The sequence below is a fragment of the Oreochromis aureus genome, linkage group 13, assembly GCF_013358895.1.
Source record: "Oreochromis aureus strain Israel breed Guangdong linkage group 13, ZZ_aureus, whole genome shotgun sequence".
In the NCBI taxonomy this organism is placed as follows: Eukaryota; Metazoa; Chordata; class Actinopteri; order Cichliformes; family Cichlidae; genus Oreochromis; species Oreochromis aureus.
In genome coordinates this window covers 9,573,784-9,595,737 of record NC_052954.1, presented here as the reverse complement: position 1 = coordinate 9,595,737, position 21,954 = coordinate 9,573,784, and the positions used below count along the sequence as shown (strand labels likewise).

At 40.3% G+C, this 21,954-nt stretch overlaps 2 protein-coding genes across 5 annotated transcripts; both read right to left on the bottom strand.

Annotated features, from left to right (window-relative positions):
* Positions 1-18: 18 nt before the first annotated feature.
* On the bottom strand, positions 19-6,864 carry si:ch211-117n7.7 (uncharacterized protein LOC751622 homolog). The gene is made up of 13 exons (XM_031737911.2): positions 6,619-6,864; positions 4,361-4,476; positions 4,158-4,263; positions 3,890-4,009; positions 3,743-3,773; positions 3,611-3,656; positions 3,162-3,291; positions 1,943-1,980; positions 1,424-1,506; positions 1,233-1,315; positions 1,033-1,111; positions 771-892; positions 19-674 (listed from the first exon to the last, which is right to left on the bottom strand). The coding sequence occupies exons 1-13, from the start codon at positions 6,717-6,719 to the stop codon at positions 653-655; spliced, it is 1,077 nt and encodes a 358-aa protein (XP_031593771.1). The 5' UTR covers positions 6,720-6,864; the 3' UTR covers positions 19-652.
* A 5,422-nt stretch (positions 6,865-12,286) lies between these two features.
* mocos (molybdenum cofactor sulfurase) lies at positions 12,287-21,449 on the bottom strand. 4 transcript variants are annotated; one of them, XM_031737901.2, is made up of 15 exons: positions 21,017-21,447; positions 20,842-20,931; positions 20,666-20,732; positions 19,922-20,566; positions 19,742-19,818; positions 19,404-19,603; positions 19,193-19,309; positions 18,720-19,100; positions 18,450-18,612; positions 18,236-18,317; positions 17,712-17,836; positions 13,400-13,496; positions 13,114-13,255; positions 12,924-13,028; positions 12,287-12,818 (listed from the first exon to the last, which is right to left on the bottom strand). In XM_031737901.2, the coding sequence occupies exons 1-15, from the start codon at positions 21,126-21,128 to the stop codon at positions 12,711-12,713; spliced, it is 2,511 nt and encodes an 836-aa protein (XP_031593761.1). In that variant the 5' UTR covers positions 21,129-21,447; the 3' UTR covers positions 12,287-12,710. The 4 variants fall into 4 exon arrangements, with proteins under 4 accessions (XP_031593761.1, XP_039477969.1, XP_039477970.1 ...); XM_039622035.1 differs by having other exon boundaries at positions 20,672-20,732; XM_039622036.1 differs by having other exon boundaries at positions 20,847-20,931; positions 21,017-21,068.
* Positions 21,450-21,954: the final 505 nt, after the last annotated feature.

Sequence of the window (21,954 nt, the reverse complement as noted above, 5' to 3'; positions counted from 1 at the left end):
TTTACAATGAGGGCTTGGTTCACAGTCAGTCAACATAACTTTAATTAATGCAATAACAAATATACGATTTCCTTGTGTTTCCTTCCTTGTATTTCCTTACAGTGGAAGAAATCATTTAATATAAGCAGATTTTTTTAACACCTTTGTGGATATCATACATCTTGAACTATAGCTATAGGAGTCTTCAGAGGTCCCATCTTGTAGCTGTTTTTAACAAGACAGACATAAAACTGAAATTCCCCAAAACTTATCTGTATGCTTTACATATTCTGTGGTTTAGACGATGTAACTCAGGATTTCTGTCTTTATTTCCTTTTTTTTTTCTTTAACGACACTTGTGATAACAGAAGATAACATAAGTTATCACTTGTGTGGCAATGTCTCACATTTCCATTTCCTATTTGCAATCACAAAAATCAGCAGTTAATCCTAAAGCTGCAACTCATTTAGAAACACAATTTCATAAAAGCTTTAAAAATTCTTTCAGTTCATTAAAAACATTAAACTCATTCAATTTACAGTTTTCAGAATTCATAAAGATGTTTCAGTAAATCACTTTTTTTTTTGCAAAATATGTAAATCAACTCCTTAAAATCAGTGGTCTCCATGTGAAGTATGATGAGGCTTTTCTGCTTCAGATGTCTTTCCAGCATTACAAAGACTGCACAAACCTCCTGTAGAAGAGACACAAGGGAATATACTACACGTTGTGGAAATTAAACAGATTTGATGTAATCAATGCGAGCACGATTAGTGTGATGTTTTCTCACTTTATGATTTCAGGCAGACGGGGGTCTCTGTATAAGCCGTTGTGCAGATATCCCAGAGACCCTTCAAATGTCACCAGCTTGACTCTCTCTGCATTCTGGGCACGTGCAGCCATCTCATATGTCTGGGGGAGTAAAGAGAAGGAAATTCAGTTTACCTAAAACAAAAATGTTCCTAGAAGAGACACTTAATTACTTACAGCTCTAATGAAAACACTGACTCAGTTTACTTTAAATGACAAGCAGCTGTCTGTGCCACTGATACCTGCTGAGCAACCTCAATGGGAACCAAGTGATCATCCTCAGAATGAAGGAAAAGTATGGGACTTCTCATTTTCTTCAAACTGCAGAATAACAGAGCTATATCAAATCCCAGCATTTTTCTAGCAATAACAAACTTTTTAGCCTATTAACGTATTACATATCTCTTAATATTTCACTACTGTATGTACATAACCAACTTACTTTTCTTCAGTAGGAAAGAGAAACTTATAATCCTCCCATGGTGCTCGGTATAAGTAACCAAGGCCTGGAAATTTCCAGTAATGCTTTAAACACAAAGAAAAAAGTCATTGCAAAGTCTGCTGCGATGCAGTAACACAGTCACAAGAAATAAATACCACAAATACTAAAAGTGGTAGGTTAGACAAGCATACCCAAGCAAAAGGGTTAAATGGAGGAATATTTTGCCGAACAGTATTGACTGCGCCTTCAAGGATCACTCCATCAAACACCACTCCTGAAAAGAACGGGAAACAATCACCATGTTGAGCTCATGTGCTCTTATGCCCAATTTATGCTTCAGCGGGAACTTTACATCATAGCCTACGACGCAACCTGACGTGCACCTTTTAAGAAACGTAGCTAACACGTCGGGTTGATGTAGCCGCAGAGATTGAGTTATATATTGGATTTCTCCTGTGCTGCTTTTCGCTGCAGTCTTTGAATTTATCAGTGAGAGAATAACAATCATCACCTCAGTATAAGGAAAAATAATCATAGCATCAATATAAAGACTTAGTAATTAATGGTTACCACGTGGTAATTAACAGAATGCATGGCACAAAAATAAATGCGGGTACAAAGGTTGAGTCGTAGGCTTTACAAAGATTCCTCGCAAAAGTTTAAATCAGACATTATTTCTAATTGCCTGATTCATTAGTAGCAAAACCTACCCTGCTCCAGAAGTTTGTCTGCAGTGTTAGTCACCACTCTGCACGGAAATACAGAATAGCATTTTCAGTTTATCCACTACGTTATCTTCTCAACTAATCCGGATGTTTCCAGATTCATTACAGCTGTTGACTAATTTAAACTAAATCCAATTTAATTATTTTTTTTAAAGAAATGCAAACTGGTTCGAGGTATCTTGTTTTTTTTCAGCATTAAACCAATACAATGAAAAACAGCTAAATGTACAACTACATTCATTTCAATATGAACACGTCTTTTTAAAAAAAAAAAAATACCTAGACGTTACAAAATGAACAAAAAAAATTAGGTTAACATAAAAAAAAATAGACATTAAGCACCGAATTATCTCCACCTGGAAAAAAACAGAAAAACTATTTCTCAATATGAAACGGGAAATAGTCAATTCATGAGGGATCTGCGTTGCATAAAGCGTTTATCACTTGCCTATTCATAAGGCTTCCTCCGTTTCTATTCAGTCAGTCAGAACAGGTAAGGTTCCATAATTTGCTGCCTAGTGACAAAAATCTGAAGTACTTCCAAACAGGGATCTTTCCGGTGCCGAGCTGGGCTGTGAACTATCTGCCATCATTACCACACAGTTGCTGATGAATTATTCCAGATTTAAATTACCCTCCTGCCAGGCCTAAGCACCAGGAAATTATGTATTTTTAAGATGTTTTCTTTGACAACTGTTAACTTTGCTCATTAATGTTATTAGCCTCCTGTTCCTGTTCATCATTTTTGCATATAAAAACAGCCTGAAAGAGTTGGTAGAACTAAAAATGCTATGACTTCTCATCATTTACCTTCAGTTGTTCAGCTGATGGGTCCTGGTTAAGATCAGCTAAATCATTTACTAGTTTATCCCTTCCTTTGCACCAGCGGCTTATCCTAAGCCTGAAGTAAAAAGAAGTGCACCAACACCATGCAGCTGCTTCTATCAGGTTTTATAGTAAAAATCCAACTTTGCAGCCTATGCAGAACTTTTTTGCCCCAACAATCGAATTTTAATTTTTACAGTCGAATGGCATTATTGCTTTCTGTCAAATTTGATAATGAAATTTAGAATAGCTCTTGACTGTTGCAGATTATTACTTCAATATTTTAAAAGGAGGAGAATGTGACAAGTATTCCAAACATTTTTTGGGAGTGTGTAAAGGTCTCCAAAATGCTGCACATCAGGAGTCTTTCCTTACTGACCCAGTGCCAAGAGAATGTCCCCAGATAACGACAAGGCTGTTTCCGCTGCGTTCTTTGACCCAGTTGTACACGCAGAGGGCATCAGTGGTCAGACCGGATTCAGTCGGCTCTCCGGTGGAATCTCCAAAACCTGCCAGAGATTGTCACATCATTTGCTATTCACGGTCACGTCAGTAAGCTGATCTTGAGAGCAAAACAGCCACAAGGTGGCAGTCACTTAGAGGAAAACCCTCATCAGGCACTGACCTGAAGCTGAACTGATCTCTTTTGACTGCCTTACAACAAACAACTCATCAAGCGCAACAAAATTAGTTTACAGTGATTATATGTCTGCAAATGATATTAAATCAATGTGAGAAGGTTTTGCTTTACAATCAATACTAAGGCAAAAAAGCACTGAAATAGAAAATATGTTTAAATAAGAGTCATAAATCTTCATTTGTACCAACCTCTGTAGTCAGGCACCAGGACATGGTAACCAAGAGCACTCAATATCTGTTGACACATAACACTTATTTGTCATCAGAATGGCCACAAAGACCTTTTAAAAGATTAATATGTTTGTATTTGTGATCACTCACTTTTGCAACTCCCACCCGATGAGGAGCTGCCCTGTTGGATTCATAAAAAAAATAGCCACAGAGCCAAAAAATTGGTATTTTTTCCAAAGTGTGGAACCTCTACTCTTTGTGTCTGCAGCTGTAATACAAATGCATTATTTATAATACCTCGTGCCTGTGTTTCCATGAAGATATATGAAAACTGGACTTCCATCGCTTAAAGTGTTTTGGTACCACGCCAAGTCTTTCCCCTGTGCCTCCTTCCACCGACTTTCAGGGACAGTGTGCCTTTGACGGTCAAAACAATGCACCGCTTAGAAATACAACCAACAACTGCATCATTAAAAAACAAGTGCTGTCCTTTAGTCTTAAGCTTTTAAAAGCTATGCTAGGAAAAAAAAGAAAAGAAAAAAAATTTAACTTAGCTTATGCTCACCATACGCCGAGGGAAATTCCTTCCTCTGATGTTAAGTACATGTTGATGGTGTGATTAAGGGAGAAATCAGCAGGTCGGCTGAGGTCAACAAAGAATGGCAGCCTGACTATAAACAGGAAAAAAGAGAAGTGATTTTTTTTTTTTCTGAGTAGCAAGCTAAGGATTTACAGTACTTCCAACCGGCAAACTGGATTTTCACATACTTCTGTGTGTGTAAACAAAGTGCTGAATTAATTCTGGGAGCATTTTCACCGAGAAAGGCACCACAACCAAGATAACAAAGAGGGCCAATAAGCCTTTTTTTAGCCACCCTTGGGACCTATAAGGAGACAGAGAAAGACAAAAATAAAAACAATGTGACTGGAGACTAGGGATGGATATTGATAAGATCTTATTGATTGGCAATTCTGCTTATCGGACAGATTCTTCAACTATTCCTCGATTGATTCTTGTTCCACTTTCTTTGTGTAAAAGAAAATAGGCATACGCAGGTTTTCAGCATGTTCACCTGAGACTTAACACTGTGTACAAACAGAGTGGGAAAAACGCTGGCAAGTGACTCAGGGGGTGCAAAATCTCCACGAACATGACTCACTGTTTTTGCATCAGTCATATAAACATGAAAGCATTTATAAAAGGTATAAAACAGTCTGGAGGCGTACAATTTCAGTAGACTAGGCCGTTCCTGTGTGCACCGACACCGACTTTCTTTCTTTATCCAAAATTATTATAAACTTCTGATGACTTTATTCTGCCTACCCCTAACTGTCCAATCTGTGTTAAAACACCAAATCAACACTACAGCAACACTAAAACGTTTGGCTCCCACTTCTCCTCTTCATGACATCTAAATTCAGCTGCATCCCTGCAGACAGTTTGAATGACTCAGCAAATGTGAGAAGCATCAAGTGAGGGGAGAGGAGGACGGGGGTGTGGTGAATGACTTTGTTGAGTGGTGCAAAAAGAAACCACCTGCAGCTCTATTCAGGCAAGATCTGAGAAACAAATAGCTGCCCCCCCCTAAAAAAATAAATAAATATACAATATATACAAATATTCATACATATATTCAGCCAGGTTTCACAATGAGCTCACCCGAAACCCTGGCTGATTGGGAGCCACACCCGCTTTCACACCTTGGCTCATGTGATTAGGTAGAGGATCATCAGGGGGTCCTTTTGTCCCTCTTTGGGGGGGAAACTCCCACTGGGTTTAAATCTGGGAGTCCCCACCATTGACCCTTAGAACTGAAGAAGCTTCTCGGATGAGAGGTGAAACGTCTTCAAGAAACTCAAAGAAGTCCAGACGCTTTTCTTTCCAAGCTCCTTAGACTACGATGACCTGGATGACTGAGAACCTTCACAGACACAATATATACAAATACAATCTCCCTCAGAGACACACTGAAGGGACTGTGGACCAGGTTGAGCAGATGTACTTGGAAATGCATACTCATTCCCACTGGTGTGCACCGAGCAGCTCTCCACATGTCGTAACAGTCTGTGGATGCAGCATTAATATAGAAACATTAATATGGGAGAGAAGAACTGAACGATCTAATCAAGACGGCAGGCTGTCATTGGAGTCAGTCTGGACTCCCTGGAGGCAACAGTGGAAAAAAGGATGCTATTCAGACTATTGCCAATTAATGGACAATACATCCCACCCCTTCCATTAACACTTTAATCAGGCAGAAGAGCCCTTTTAGTCAAAGACTGATCTCTCGGTACTGCTCGGGGGAAACATCTAGGAGGTCACTTGTTCCACAAGCCATCACTGTCTAAAGTTAACTCATTGAATTTATTATTCAAATCTTTTCTGAAAAAATAAAGTTCACTGCAGATTTTTAATGAATCACCTCTCTTTTTTCCTGTTTATAGTCAGGCTGCCATTCTTTGCAGGGTGACGCAATGAACCTTTGGTTCACTGGGCAGTCGCTCTGCAGAAGACGTGTCTGTTAGTGATGTTATATTTTAACATTTTCAAGACACTTCCAGTCCCTGACACAGTTTAGTTTTCAACAACACTTACAGGAATTCCTGTACTTTGGGAAAATGACTCACTTGTATTGCTCCACTAGTTATTGTATTGTTCCGTAGTGCGTTAGAATTTCAACATATGGCCATTATGCACGACATATTTTCAGATGTTTACAACAACGCCCTCTATGAGTTTTTGATATTGTTGTCTTCGCTAAATGCGTTTGCGCAATACTTCAATGTCCAATTATCTAGCTAACGACCTATCATCTCTATTATGGTCTAGTAAAAGTGTGCTTGTAGTAGTAACACCATATAGTGTCATGTAGTAAAATGCACCTCATGCGCTTCCAAACGTATAACAAACAGAATAATAAACTAAACGCGAAAACTGTCTTGGTGCAGACTCGAAGTAGAACTTTTAATTCCACTAGCCGTTAAAAGGTAAAAGCTAACGCAGTAAGGTAAGCTAGCTAACTCACTGTGGTGACCGTGTCCCCTCCTTCTTCTTGGATTTGGAAGACCGCTGTCCCCCGCTATTGTCGGAGGATGGCTCATTCTGTTTAACGTCCCTTCTCTTCATTATTTAATGTCAGTAATACTGAACAAAAATAGACTTTATCTATACAGCTAAACGTCTGAAACAGTTGTATGGCTCGCAAGGAACTTCAGCAAAGTTTGAGCGAAGTCTGTTCAAAGACCTGAAGTTTAATTCGCGGTGAAAGGGCGGTGCCAGAGGCTTTTAAGGTAGCACAGGTTTACACTACAAAGCACAATATATGTTACACGTGACGCGACCTTAAGACAGCAATCCAGACAGCTCGATACAGTCTGTGGCAGAGGTGTCAAACATCAGGTCCGGGGTCAGAGCAAGAGTCCAATCTGGCTCTCTGCAAGGCTTTGGAAAATGTGAACAGGGGCATAAATCTCGGATTTTTTTTAAAGCTTTTCCTCCTAATAAAAACCTGTGTCATGGCCATTCACTACAACCATAAAGTAATTAAGTGATAGATAAACAACTAAATGACAGAAAAGTCCCAGTTCTTTCACTATCGACTAAAAAAAAGCATTTAAAGGAGAGTCTGGGCAATGTCTGTGCAAAATACTTCTTAAAATTAAGTAGTATGTAAGTACTCTTCGGGAATACTTCTCCAGGCTACCTGAAGTTCCCCAACATTACTGACTGAAATGTATGGGCAGAAATCTGTGCCATCAGAAACTGAATTTGAATAAGTTAAATTTGAATTTGAATTACTCGGATTGAATCTGAATTGTAACTTGAATGAAAGCTTTTGAAAACTGAATTTGAATTAGTCTAATTTGAAATTGAATTTATGGTTTGAAAATGAATTGATTTGCTTTGAAACTGCATTTTATCCTTTAAAAATTCAGCTCTCGAATAATTTCAGATTCACTTCTCACCATTCAGTTTCAGTTCTACAATTCAGTTTTTGGGACTTACATCCGGTTCGGTTCAAGCGCAGATTAATAGAACTACAGACTGATAGCGTTACTGACGGAATCTACAGCGTCTTGAGCTGAATTAAGACTTCAGAAGTCATTCGTCATGTCGAATGACCAGCGGATAAACTCTCAGGTTGGTAATAAATGTATTACATGTATAAGAACAAGCGTCATGTTAACAAATGATAGCCGTACAGTAACCTTTATGCTTATTGTAGCTGCTAGCTAAAACGCTAATTTAGCGTAGTTTGCCCTGGATTCAGCTTTGACAAACAAATATGATCGTCTGTTTCTAGTAGAATTCCAAAGTTGTCATCTTGTACCCTGTCAGAGCCCTGTATGCTTGCAGAGACCCCTACAGTAAGGAAACATGCAAAACGCTGTCCAAACCTTTGTATTTGAGCTTTATTTATGTCTTACACAGCATCCCAACTCTTTAGCGAACTTAATAACTTTAGCTAAAGTGAATAGTTAGTCTAATTCATTAGTGCAGCATTACTGGATCACCTCTGTTTGAAGTGATATAATATGATATACAACTATCACTGAAACAGCAAACTTTGTAAATAAACAAACAACACTTCTCATTCTCTAAACGTTTGGCCACAGCTGTAAATTACACTATCAGTGCTTGTTCACTCTTGACAATAATTACATTTCTAAATTCTCTTTGTGCATTTACAGGTAAACAATATCTAATATTTTATCTAAATGACTGCTTTGTCTTTGAAAAGGTGAAGAGCCTGAGGCCGGTGACAGTCCAGTTCTACTCTAAGTACATCCTTACGGTGGCTCACAGGACAAGGCCACATTCCTGTCCTGCCAGAAGAGAAGAGAAACTTCAGAGTCTCCATGAAGTTCAACCACACCTGTCATATGGAATATGACAGGGGTCTCAAACTCCAGTCCTCGAGGGCGGTGTCATGCAACTTTTCCATGCCCTCGAGGACTGGAGTTTGAGACCCCTGCTGTATGGTGTTCATGCAGTTTTCTACCCCAGTTACAGCATGTCTGACTGCCTGTTCAGCATATGCAAAAAATATATGATGAGTTTAAGCATGTGATGACAAAGGCCTTCCATTATGGTGTTTGTCATCACATGTCACAGACATCTGGATGATCATTTGGAATAAACAAAAAAAACAAAAACTTGTTACTTCATCTTTTATCTTTATTATTATTATTGTTCTTATTTTACATTTTTCATTGTTAGGCATTGGGTTTATTTGTAGTAGTCCTTTCCAGCTTCTCTCCCTCTTCCATATTACTGTGTCAGCTTGTCAGCATCTATTTGGGGTTGGGAGTGGAACAGGAAGTAAGGAACACAAAGTGCCATTTAAACCAGTTCTTATATTTCAGAAGAAGGATTAATTCAAAAGAAATGACCTCAATGCCATATTTTATTTAGGAACCCAAGAGAGCACTTTGCAAAATAACACATTCTTATAATTTCACCCTCAGATGAGCCAAGCTACGACTGTCAGGGAAGGTGATGTAGGTACAGAGCATGTGAGAGTGGTTAAGTTAATGTCTCTTGTCTAGATGAAGGCACAGGAGGGATCAATGGCACGGCGTAGAGATTCAGTATCTTCAGTCTTCAGTGGACACTCCATTTCTGGCACAAAACACCTGTAAAAGATGGTCGATTTAGGAGGTGACCCGACAACTTCAGCCTGTCAAACATAGCAATGGAGCAGTATGTTTAAAAAAAAAAAAAATCTAATTAAGCATGCACTCAGTACCCTAAGAATTATCATGGTAGTTAAACACAGTGATAGTTGTATATCATATTATATTACTTCAAACAGAGGTGATCCAGTAATGCTGCACTAATGAATTAGACTAACTATTCACTTTAGCTAAAGTTATTAAGTTCGCTAAAGAGTTGGGATGCTGTGTAAGACATAAATAAAGCTCAAATACAAAGGTTTGGACAGCGTTTTGCATGTTTCCTTACTGTAGGGGTCTCTGCAAGCATACAGGGCTCTGACAGGGTACAAGATGACAACTTTGGAATTCTACTAGAAACAGACGATCATATTTGTTTGTCAAAGCTGAATCCAGGGCAAACTACGCTAAATTAGCGTTTTTAGCTAGCAGCTACAATAAGCATAAAGGTTACTGTATGGCTATCAATTGTTAACATGACACTTGTTCTTATACATGTAATACATTTATTACCAACCTGAGAGTTTATCCGCTGGTCATTCGACATGACGGATGACTTCTGAAGTCTTAATTCAGCTCAAGACGCTGTAGATTCCGTCAGTAACGCTATCAGTCTGTAGTTCTATTAATCTGCGCTTGAACCGGAACCGGATGTAAGTCCCAAAAAACTGAATTGTAGAACTGAAACTGAATGGTGAGAAGTGAATCTGAAATTATTCGAGAGCTGAATTTTTAAAGGATAAAATGCAGTTTCAAAGCAAATCAATTCATTTTCAAACCATAAATTCAATTTCAAATTAGACTAATTCAAATTCAGTTTTCAAAAGCTTTCATTCAAGTTACAATTCAGATTCAATCCGAGTAATTCAAATTCAAATTTAACTTATTCAAATTCAGTTTCTGATGGCACAGATTTCTGCCCATAGAAATGCAGCCCCAAACCACTGCAGATATTTAGGGCTGTAGACATTAACTTTGATCCCTCTCTCTTTACCTCTTGTGCAGATATTGATGACTAATTGAACCAATAATTTAAAATGGGGATTCCTCACTCCATAAGACATGCTCCCACTGAGTTCTTGTGTAATTTGACGCACCTCAGCCTTTCCTCCCTGTTTCCCATCATTAAGAATGGCTACTTGCCAGCCAGCCTTCCACTGATAGCATTTCTGATGAGGCTTCAATGAAAAGTAGATGGATCAACTGAAGGGCCAGATGCATCTTTCAGGTCCTGTGTCAGGTCTTAGCTGACGTTTTATGTGTTTCATGAAGACATGATCTGATACAGTATTTTAGACCTGACACTTCTTCTTTTGCCCCACACTTGTCCAGTTTTGTAAGATTTATTTAATAGCATGCTGAACACCGTGTAAATTGTTTTCAGCTAAGAGCCCTTAGAGAATCTCATTGCTGGTGCAAAAACATTATGTTGTCTGTCAAACTGTGTTATCTTTTACACTTTTTGTAGATTCAGCTAAAGCAATGAGAACATATCATGTGTTATGATACAGGCTGCTAGTGATAAAGTGCCAAAAAATACAATTTAAAATTGGTTCTTTGATAAGTGTGCTAAGTTATGCGCAGACAGAACTCCAGTCCATCCTTTGAGTAAGTTTATTAAGTGACTTAACAAAAAAAAACAAAAAACAAAACCTTTGAAAATGGTCAGCTACATGGACTGGACTGAAATTGAGAAGCCTGGAGAGCTACTGCTCAGGACCACTTTAAAATTACAAAAAGAGTCTTCCCCTCTGAAGGAAAATATAAATAAACAAATATTTGAATGTTTTTGTAATGTTATTACAAAAAAAAAATTTAAAAGATTCTTTCATTTCTACTGTCCAAGAAATCTAACCTTATTGTTTTTTGGGAAATACGCAAATTCTGTCTGTTTTACATGAAATTATTACTGGCCTAAAATATTATCAACTATTTAAGCTTTATTTATATAGAACTTAGAATATAATTCAACATGCTTTAAATGTGATAAATAAAATATAGGATGCAAAAAAGGAAAAGAAAGAAAAGAAAGAGATTTGCAAGCAAATCCACACCAAAAACACTAGTGCACCCTCACCGACAGTCTGGGAGGTTTCTATACTACAAGAAATATGTTTTAGATTTTTGGCAGCAGTCACATCGGTGGTGTGTTTAGGAGGAAATGGCAATAAAAACCTTCATGGGGAAAACCTTCACAAAGAACTGTCTGGAGGGTTAATATGAGCTGGGATTAATGCATCAAGCTTGACATGTTATGGATCAGATAACACATTGAAACCACACAGCGTGCACAATTATTGGCGCATTTTGACTTTATCATTATTTCTATATGCATATTTTCAAGCTCTGCATCACATGAATGATAATGATGATGAGGGAGACTAAATGTAATGAGGCCTAAAGTGATCCCACACCTTGTATTAAGTTGTAGGATTACCTCAGCTACGCTGGAGCACAACCACCTCTGAGTAAGAGTTCTCTGTGCTGTGTTGTAGGGTTCTCTGGTCAAACCTTGCTCTTGCAGTGAAAGTCGTTGTTGTTGACTGGCACTGTATAAATACAACTGAACTGAATCAAAATACATAAAGACTCGGGCTGCTGTTACTGCACATCATTACGCATGCATCAAAATAGTTCAGTGTGTATTGTCACTAAGCCATCACACCTCTCTGAAGAGCATTTGGGAGTCTCCAGTTGCTGTCTTAGTGAAAGTTGACTCTGAGATGAAGAAACGGACACTCCATGATTCAAAGGCTTATGACAGTTATTGAAATGAAAAATTGCTAGGATGGTGGATGCTCATATTACACACGGCCAAAGTTTCAAATAATGAGGTGGGTGTATGCTCTATGAGCCAAAAGCTGGGGCTTCATAGGGATCTAAACATTGCTTTTCAGTCATTTTTTTCTACTCTTGGCTCCATTAATGTGGTCATCTAAAGCATTCAGCTGTGCCTGTGAGCACAAGCCACTTTCATTTCTTTTCTGTGGAAGGAACAGCCATTGAAGACAAAGTTGGTTTAAAGTGACAGGGATTGCATTCTGTTTTTTATTTACCTTTTACACAGCACACCAACCTTTCTGGAATTGGTTTGTAATTGTGCGCATTTCCATGAGAAAAAAAAAACCCTCCTTGCAATGCATTTGCTCAACATCTAAGTTAGTTGTGACAGCAGTTTTTTTTTTATTTCACATCTTCTTTACATTAAAAAAAATCCCCAAATGTCATACATTTTCCATCACAACGATCTGAAAGCCTGAATGATGTGGCATGAAAAGGACACTTGAGAGGACCACTCCGGTTATACAAAGAAAAAGAGCAACGTCTCCAGTAACTCTGTCAGTGTTTGACAGGTGATATTTAGGATGCACAGCAGAGAAATGGCCTCTTAGGACCAGAGATGTCACTGAAATAAATTAAGAGGATGTTGCAGACGACTGCTTTAAGAACTGTTTGGCTTGGGCTGTATGAGGGAACCGACAGAGAGGACATTGGCTGCTGCGGTGGAGCCCTCTGTTAGCTGATGGGTCAGGTAAACACCAAAGGTCACCTAAAAACCACAAAATAACAGAGAGTCTGAGTTGCCACACACACAAACAAACACACAACCACACAAAGCATCTACATGTAGGTGCAGTAAATGCTTTTGACTGACCTTCCCGCTGCGGTAAGCAGACAGAGACATTAGCGGCTCTTTTGTTTTGCTTCCTGTGTCTTGGTCTATTCCAACCATGTGACATCTTCCACAATGTCCTGCAACCTTCAGGTTAGACAGAGGGAGCATATTCATTTTGGACAAATCCGCAGTTGAAGATTTCATCATTTATCTCAAAGTGTCAGCTCACCATGAATTGAGTACTGCCAATAATCAAGTGTGACCAATTATCCTCCTCAAACGGTTCGACACCAGCGATGACTAAATTGGCCCGGAAGCGGCTAATGACACTCTGTGTGTCAAGGAGCTGATCACCCTCAGAATCGTCCTGCCTGAGAAAGCAAATGTGGAAATTGCATGTTAGTTTGCCTTGCTGTGTAAATGACCCACTGTGATGCAAATGTACAGACATCGACGCATCCTGAATATTTCACTGGAGCCATGTGTATTTTGAATAACATGCCATGTGTTCAAACCTGCTGCTCATTAGGTTCTGAATGAGCTCCACGCTGGCACGGTTGATCATGAGATACTGAGCTTCATTTACCAGGGAGAGCGATGTGGAGGTGGCAGCTAGAAGGGAACAACTTCATATTAGCACAGTGAGCTGAGGAAAACATTTTCATTAACACTGTCGTTTAAAAAAGTCTGGTAATTGAGATTTTACTGAAATACAGCGTTTGGAAAATGTAAGTGAATCTTGGCACACATCAAAATGCACACTCACAATTCAACACACAAAATGTTTTGTTGGGTTACATGGATGAAATCTTCTATCACTGTGTCCTTGAAATATTCTTAAAAAAATATCAGAGAATGTACAAGGAAGTGACAGCTGCAGAAACTGTAGCAGAGAAAGAGCAGCCACAAAAAATGAGATGGTTATACCACAATAAATACATATTTGTTTTTTAAATTAAAAGGAAATAGCTATTGATTAAATATTATGACGGAAGTTGTCTAGTAAATAAAACTTGTCAAAAAATATTATACTGAAGCAAGAGTTAGTTTTTCAGACTGGAGAATTGCTCTCTGAGTGTTTATTTGTCAAATTGCCAGTTATGGCCTAACACACTTACAAATATTAAAGATTCGAGTGAAATTTCACTCGATATGAGGAAATTTACTCAGGCTGTGAAAACAGCTGCAACAAGTTTCTTAGTGCTCTACAGAAAATGGACAATAACCTGAGATTATAACGTTCCTAAAGACATAATCAGCAGTGGTACTGTACACTGGATTAGACCATAAACTGATGGATTCAGCCATTGTTTTCTTGACTCGGTGCTTTATTAATGCTATTATTGATTTTTTTTTTAAATCAGTAGTGACTCAGCAAGCTAATTTAGCAAGCTGCATAAACTATAGTGGTGGAAAACACAAATGCACTTTATTTTATGCACATGCAATTTTTTTGGATAGTTTGCACTATACAGAAAATCTATCTATCTATCTATCTATCTATCTATCTATGTATATATATATATATATACACACATATATATATACAGGGTGGGCCATTTACATGGATACACCATAATAAAATGGGAATGGTTGGTGACATTAAAGTCCTGTTTGTGGCACATTAGTATAGGAAGAGAGCCATGTGACACATCAAACTTATTGGTAATGTCACAAGAAAAACAATGGTGTGCTTGGTTTCAACGTAACTTTATTCTTTCATGAGTTATTTACAAGTTTCTGACCACTTATAAAATGTGTTCAATGTGCTGCCCATTGTGTTGGATTGTCAATGCAACCCTCTTCTCCCACTCTTCACACACTGATAGCAACACCGCAGGAGAAATGGCAGCACAGGCATCCAGTATCCGTAGTTTCAGGTGCTGCACATCTCGTATCTTCACACCATAGACAATTGCCTTCAGATGACCCCAAAGATAAAAGTCTAAGGGGTCAGATCAGGAGACCTTGGGGCCATTCAACTGGCCCTGACGACCAATCCACTTTCCAGGAAACTGTTCATCTAGGAATGCTCGGACCTGGCACCCATAATGTGGTGGTGCACCATCTTGCTGGAAAAACTCAGGGGCGTGCCAGCTTCAGTGCATAAAGAGGAAAACACATCATCATGTAGCAATTTCAAATATCCAGTGGCCTTGAGGTTTCCATTGATGAAGAATGGACCCACTATCGTTGTACCCCATATACCACACCAAACCATCACTTTTGTTGTTCCAACAGTCTTGGAGGATCCATCCAATGTGGGTTAGTGTCAGACCAATAGCGGTGGTTTTGTTTGTTAACTTCACCATTCACATAAAAGTTTGCCTCATCACTGAACAAAATCTTCTGCGTGAACTGAGGGTCCTGTTCCAATTTTTGTTTTGCCCATTCTGCAAATTCTGTGCGCCGATCTGGGTCATCCTCGTTGAGATGCTGCAGTAGCTGGAGTTTGTAAGGGTGCCATTTGTGAGTAGCTAATATCCGCCGAAGGGATGTTCGACTAATGCCACTCTCCAGTGACATGCGGCGAGTGCTACGCTGTGGGCTCTTGCTGAATGAAGCTAGGACAGCCACTGATGTTTCTTCATTAGTGACAGTTTTCTTGCGTCCACATTTTGGCAAATCCAACACTGAACCAGTTTCACGAAACTTAGCAAGCAGTTTGCTAACTGTAGCATGGGAGATGGGTGGTCTCGTAGGGTGTCTTGCATTGAAATCTGCTGCAATGACCCGGTTACTGCGTTCACCAGCTATCAACACAATTTCGATCCACTCCTCACGTGCTAACCTCTTCGACATGTCAATGGCTGTGATCAAAGAGAAACTTGTAAATAACTCATGAAAGAATAAAGTTACGTTGAAACCAAGCACACCATTGTTTTTCTTGTGACATTACCAATAAGTTTGATGTGTCACATGGCCCTCTTCCTATTGAAAAAACAAAAGTTGTATCCAAGATGGCCGACTTCTAAATGGCCACCATGGTCACCACCCATCTTGAGGAGTTTGCCCCCTCACATATACTAATGTGCCACAAACAGGACTTTAATATCACTAATCATTCCCATGTTATTATGGTGTATCCATATAAATGGCCTACCCTGTACATATATATCACAAACATAACTGAAGAGCCCATTTCAGTCACATAACATAGTGTAGGTGAGGCCAAACAATGATCGCCTACAGATTCCTGTTTCATCTATCAAGGCAGCCATGTCTTACAACTTAAAGCCTTTCTAGTATCCAAATGGATGAGTTGTTTAGAAAATCACACACTGTGTAGTTGTCATATAGTTGTACTGTTGTTATTAAGTGAGATCTAACCATAGAGATCAAAATTATATTTCGCAGCTTTTATGTGTATAAATTTGGGCATTTTAACATTGGAGTCTACAGGCTTTTACTCACTTTTGGAGTAAGCCTCAAGGCCACTCTGGGAACGGCAGCTTTTGGCCCTTATGTGCTTACATCCCTTGGCCTTGTTGCTTAGTTAGGATACAAATAAAAAAGTTGTAAAGCTATGCACTCTGGAGTTTGGGAAATGAAAGATGTCAGAAATATATACTAAACGCCAGGATAATCTGGAGACTTGCAAAAGGCAGATTTCAAAACAAAGAACGATCGGCATCTGCACAGGCGAGGCCGAGATGTCCTAATTTGCTGTAGTTTCAGACAAGCTCAAAAGAGACTGCAGTACAAGGGCACCGACTTCACATGGCTCCTCTCATCATACTCTTTCAAAGTGGTACGATAAGAAGAAATGTGGTGTCTGGATTTGTGTGCATTCATCTTCAAGGAGCATAAGTCAGGCCAGTGGTAGCAGCCACAAGTCCATTTGTTCATAACAAAGTGGGAGTGACTCTGAGGTCCGCACAGAGCCTCAAGTTCACCATCTGATGGGGAAATTTACGTCACTTATAAGTAAGTATTTCCTGGTATAATCCATGCTTAGATTCTCCCTGGACTCTAAATGTCCAGAGCTTTCAAATCCCTTATCTCCAGTTTGTAGCACAGGCTTTCCATTAAAATCCTGGACTCTCCATACCAGATTAAGTTCACTTTTATAAAGTCATATTAACCATAACAACTGAACTTGATGCACTTTATGCATTTATTTATTGTGTTTTGCTTGCCTTTATGTTAGTGCTGACACGGGACAGTACTACAATTTCGTTGTACTATTGTACAAAATATAAGTATACAGTTTTAAGCCATTGAGTTGTTACATTTAACTCATTAATCAGGTACGCACTATTTTTAGATAAGCACTTTAAATATACATATCTTGTGTTTACAATGGAACAGCCAATCAGAAAAAAGCTGGCTTAAGGCTGGGAGAGTGAATTAGCTAAAATGGCTTGTGTCAGAGTGGCTGCACACAAGCTAGGTATAAGATAAATAAGGATTGTTTTGAACTCTGAGTCATCCAAAGCTACTCTAGTGGAGCCCAAAAGAAAATATAGAGGATGAAATGAACATAATGGGGCATGTTTTCTGCTCCCTTATTAATAGTTTTCACACACTGCGAAGTGCAAAAGGAATCAGGTGTGAATGTTTGCTCAGTAGGTGTGATTTTTTTTAATCAAATCGCATGTTCCAGTCTAAATGAGGGATTCACATCCTTGGCTGAGAATCCCAGGCATACGCAGCGTTTTCACACTCTTTCGGATTACAATCTGACGCTCTTAAGCAGTGTCACAGAAAAAGATGTTGCCAGCATTACTGAATGCAAGGTCACACTGCTCGTGCACTGTATTCCACATAAATCTAGAGTAAACAGAGAAAGGCGAAGCAAAACAGGTGAAACGCTTGTACTGGTACCTTCACTAGGCCTTTTCTTCATTTCTCGGGTGAAATCAGGCCTTTGTTTTATCAGGCGGCACGGCTGTCCAAGGAAGTCTGAAAGCCATGATGCAGCCTCATCCCCAAAGTCGACAGTCTCCACCCTTGGGGAAGGAGGAAGATTATATTCAGGAGACCCCCGGGGGAAATCTACAGAGTTTTGATGCTGCTTACTATTTGCTGCGACATCTAATCGGAGAATCACTGGGTGAATGGCTTTTTTTTTAAAGCTTGTGACTCGTCATGTGGGGATCTGTCAGAGGAGATTAATATCATCTCCTGCTCCATTGTTTGTTTTCCCCTAAAAATGGTAAGCAGCAGGAATTTCATAAGAAGCTGGGAGAGGAAGGCCTTATAATGCCATCCACAAAGAAGGGGTAGCATAAAGAACCACGCAGGTAGGGAGAGCGTTGACACGAGAGGAAAACAAAGAACAAATGACATGTGTCACAATATTTCCTGCAGCTCATGCTTTTTGGATGTCTCAAACGCTGCCAGCTCACCTGTCACCACAAACTTTGCTGTGACACACCCTCGTGTGCGAATGATTGTTGTTTTCCAGGGGAACAGAAATGGTATCCATCCCTGTAGGGCGATTGAAGAAAAAACAAAACAAAAATCCTCTTTGAAGTTTACAGCACAAAAATCGGACTAACTGAAATTTAGATATATATTTTAAAAATGTATTCCCAGTGAGCCATGGACTGAGTGTCTGACCTGGTGCCTGCAGGAGCAATTTGTTGGAGCGAATGTGGACTTGGGGGCGAATGAGGCATAAACGTGGCTCCCTCTTCTGACTCAGGCAAACGCCGTTTCCATTCACCACCATCCAGCCTCTGTCATACAGTAAACCCAGCGGGCCCACCGGCCAGTCGTGGACCTGCATGAAGAGCAGACTCAAATCAAAACAGGTAGAGTGGAAGAAGGGGGAGAAGAGAAAAAGGTTAGAAAAGAAAGACGAGAGATAAGACTGGGCTGTTCTCAAACCTCATACGCTCCACAAGATTTGATAGGATAGATGTATATGTTGGTCAGAGTATAAGCCTCCCCATGGCTGTTTGAGTCTCTCAGTTGAAATCCCTTCAGTGATGCTTCTGTGGGCTTCTTTTCATCTCCTTTATATACTTCTCCATTAGTAATTTTGATTGAAGGAGATTTATTGGAGTCCTCTGATGCTGCAACAGCTCTTTTTAACTCCTGTAGCCTCTCTTGGTCTACTGTGACGGGTTTCTCTACGAAGCACTCGGCCACAAAGTTCAGGAACTTTTGACAGTCTTCAAATGTTGACATGTAGCCGAAGGACACTCGAACAGATCCGGTCGGCTGGCCATCCACTATGTCGATGTTGTCTCCACAGACGTGGCCGGCCTTGAAGAGAGAAAGAGAGAGAGAGACGTTTCATTCTACCTACGCATGCCCTTAACAGACTTTGACAATTTTCTCATTCTTTCATCTCTCACCTGCAGGTTCCTCTTCACCCGCTGATTGGTGATCCCGAGGAAGGACTGACATGCCCCCGTGTTGCAGAAGCAACCCGTGCGCACGTGAATATTGTACAGGTTGGCCATTCTGTCGACCTGTGAGTGAACGAAATTATTTCACCTCCTTTACATAAACACACAATTATTAGACTCTTATGAAATAGAAGTAAATTCTGTTTTCCACATGCACCTGCGAATAGCCAATTATCTGCCCATTTGAATCCATTAGGTTGAAGTTCAGGACTGCACCCTGTGTGATTGGACTGTCAAACTGGCCTTCGGTGTATATGTGAGCCACTGGTCTCCCGTTGCCATGGCAAAGACTTGACAGCAGCATGTAAGTGTATCGTGCCAGGCCGAACGTGTGCTGCTGGATGTTGTGCATGCCCCCTGAAGGGAAAAAGAAATAAACGAAGGTTGAGGGCTGTTGTTTTTAACCTGAGGCAGATTCTAAACAACCCGCATACGCATCATGATTTCGCTATTAAACAACAGATTGAATGAATCGCCATGCTCTGGCAACAGTACCTGTGATTCTGTAAAGAGCTTCAAATGCGTGATTTAAGCCAATGATGTCCAAGAAGGAGACAGTGCCATCTTCAAATCTTTATCAGGGAGAGAGAAAACATTGTGTTTCGAATACAGATGCTCACAACAGTGAGTTCTCAGAGACTATCTGGCGTTCGATGGGCTGTAAGAATGTTTTACCTGTCAGAAATATTTGCCGCCTGTACATAATAATCTTCTCCGGAAAGGTAAGCTGCTGCTGTGCCTCCTCCGAAATAAGTCTTTTTTAGTATGTCTGCTGCATCGTTACGGACAAGAAGCGCCCCCAGACCTGTGGGGAAGCCAAATATCTTGTAGAAAGAGATGGGAATGAAATCAGCAGGGCAGTCCTGTAGGCTTAGAGGCGAACAACTGACATAACAGGCTGCATCGAGCAACACAAACCAGCGGCCTTGGTGGGCGCACGCTGGGTAAAGGCGTCTCGCCTGGATGCCTTTCACATGGCTAAGGGGATACTTCCTCCCTGAGAAGTTGCTCTGTGCTGGGTAGCAGAAGAGGTGCGGTGTCTGGCAAATAACATCTTCAACTTGAGCTTCATCCTTTGCTCTGTTTTCCAATTCCTGCGGGGAGACAGGCTGGGTAACCACCCCCCGGCTAGAAGTCAGTCCTCTCATGCCAACTACAGAGGTATGGCTGTCAGTGAGGTAGCAGAAGTGACTCCCTGCTTGGCTCTCTGTGTGCGACCTCCAGGGAAAGCTCTCAGCCACTAATTTAAGAGCGGCTGTACAACCAGAAGTGAAAATCACAGAGTACTCCTCAGGGGTGGTGTTAAAATGCTGCAATACCCTGTAAGAAAATGTTTTCACTCATTTATTCCAGCAAAGTACCAACTGAAGGAGTTGCTGGCCCATTATTAAGGCTTTTGAGAGCATGCACAGACTTTACCTGTACCTGACCCGGTCCACCGTGTCATGTGTGAGTCTGCTGCTGGGGTTGTGGCTGTGGGGGTTTCCTATTTTGGGGGGGGGGGACAAAAAGGAGATACTTTTAAATTTCATGGCTCAATGAAAAATAACCACATAGCAGTAACACTTGGTGGGATTTTATGTGACTTGTCTCACCGTACAGATTGCTTGTAATGTCCCGGCAGTAGTCCTTAAGCACAGACTCGGGATACAAAGTAGCTGCTGCATGATCCAGGTATGTTATCCCTGTTTACAACAGAGGAGAAGCAACGGTTTACAGCCAGCGGTTCCGTCACTACAGCTGCTGCTCAGGACTGAGCACAATCATTACCTTTAATCCGCGTGAACTCCTGCTCGATCACGTCTCTGAAGTTTTCTCCATAACCGTAGCGCCCCGAGACCTGCTGAAAAGTTTCAAAAGTGCAAAGTTGGTGGAAAGCCATTATGACAATTGTTCCGGTGAACAAAGGTTACACAAAACACAGCGGGACTGCTCCTGCTTCAGCTATTTCAAACACAGTCCTTATCACCGTGTAGGTTACTGATCGACTCTGTGAGAGTGTAAAGTCCGGCGGACGGAAGCTAAGCTTTTGTAGTCCTCGTCCATTTGTAGTCCTGGTGCGTAAGACAGGCCGACCCAGCAGATGTTGGTGTTACTTTAATTATTATCGGTGTAATTACTATTTACTATTCCGCTAGAAAGACGGAAGAGAGCACCAAAACATGTTGCCTCTTGGACCAATCAAGACTGCTGTAGCTGCACTGTGGTCACGTGACTCGCTTAAAAAAAATCTCAACCTTCGTGTTTGGCCAATTTTTGTAGAAGAGCATCAGCTAAACGGTGAGAAAGGGAGGCAGACTTAAAAATGTTTAGCTTGGAGGAAACAAAAGTCCTTAAAATTTTACACTGGTTTTTAATATAGGTTAGTTGAATCTTCTAATCTTATTGGGAGGCCAGGTACTCTCTGTGAATGTGATTAAAGATAAGTGAGAGTCATGCACTTGTAAGCAGGGGCGATTTTAGCCCATTTTGGGGGTGAAATCGTGCTGAAGCGCCCCCAAAATGAATCAAAGCACCCCCAAAGATTTCTTACTTTTTTTTGACAGTATTTGCTGTTTGTGTGACACACTACTAAAAATATAAAAAGAATACAGTATTGTACTTGTTTGAGACGTAACATTTTAACAACAACAGTAGAGATAATCCCCCCCCCCTCCCAAAATGGTTTGTTCCAGCTCGCCTTGCTGCCAGAGCGATGGTGGCTGAGA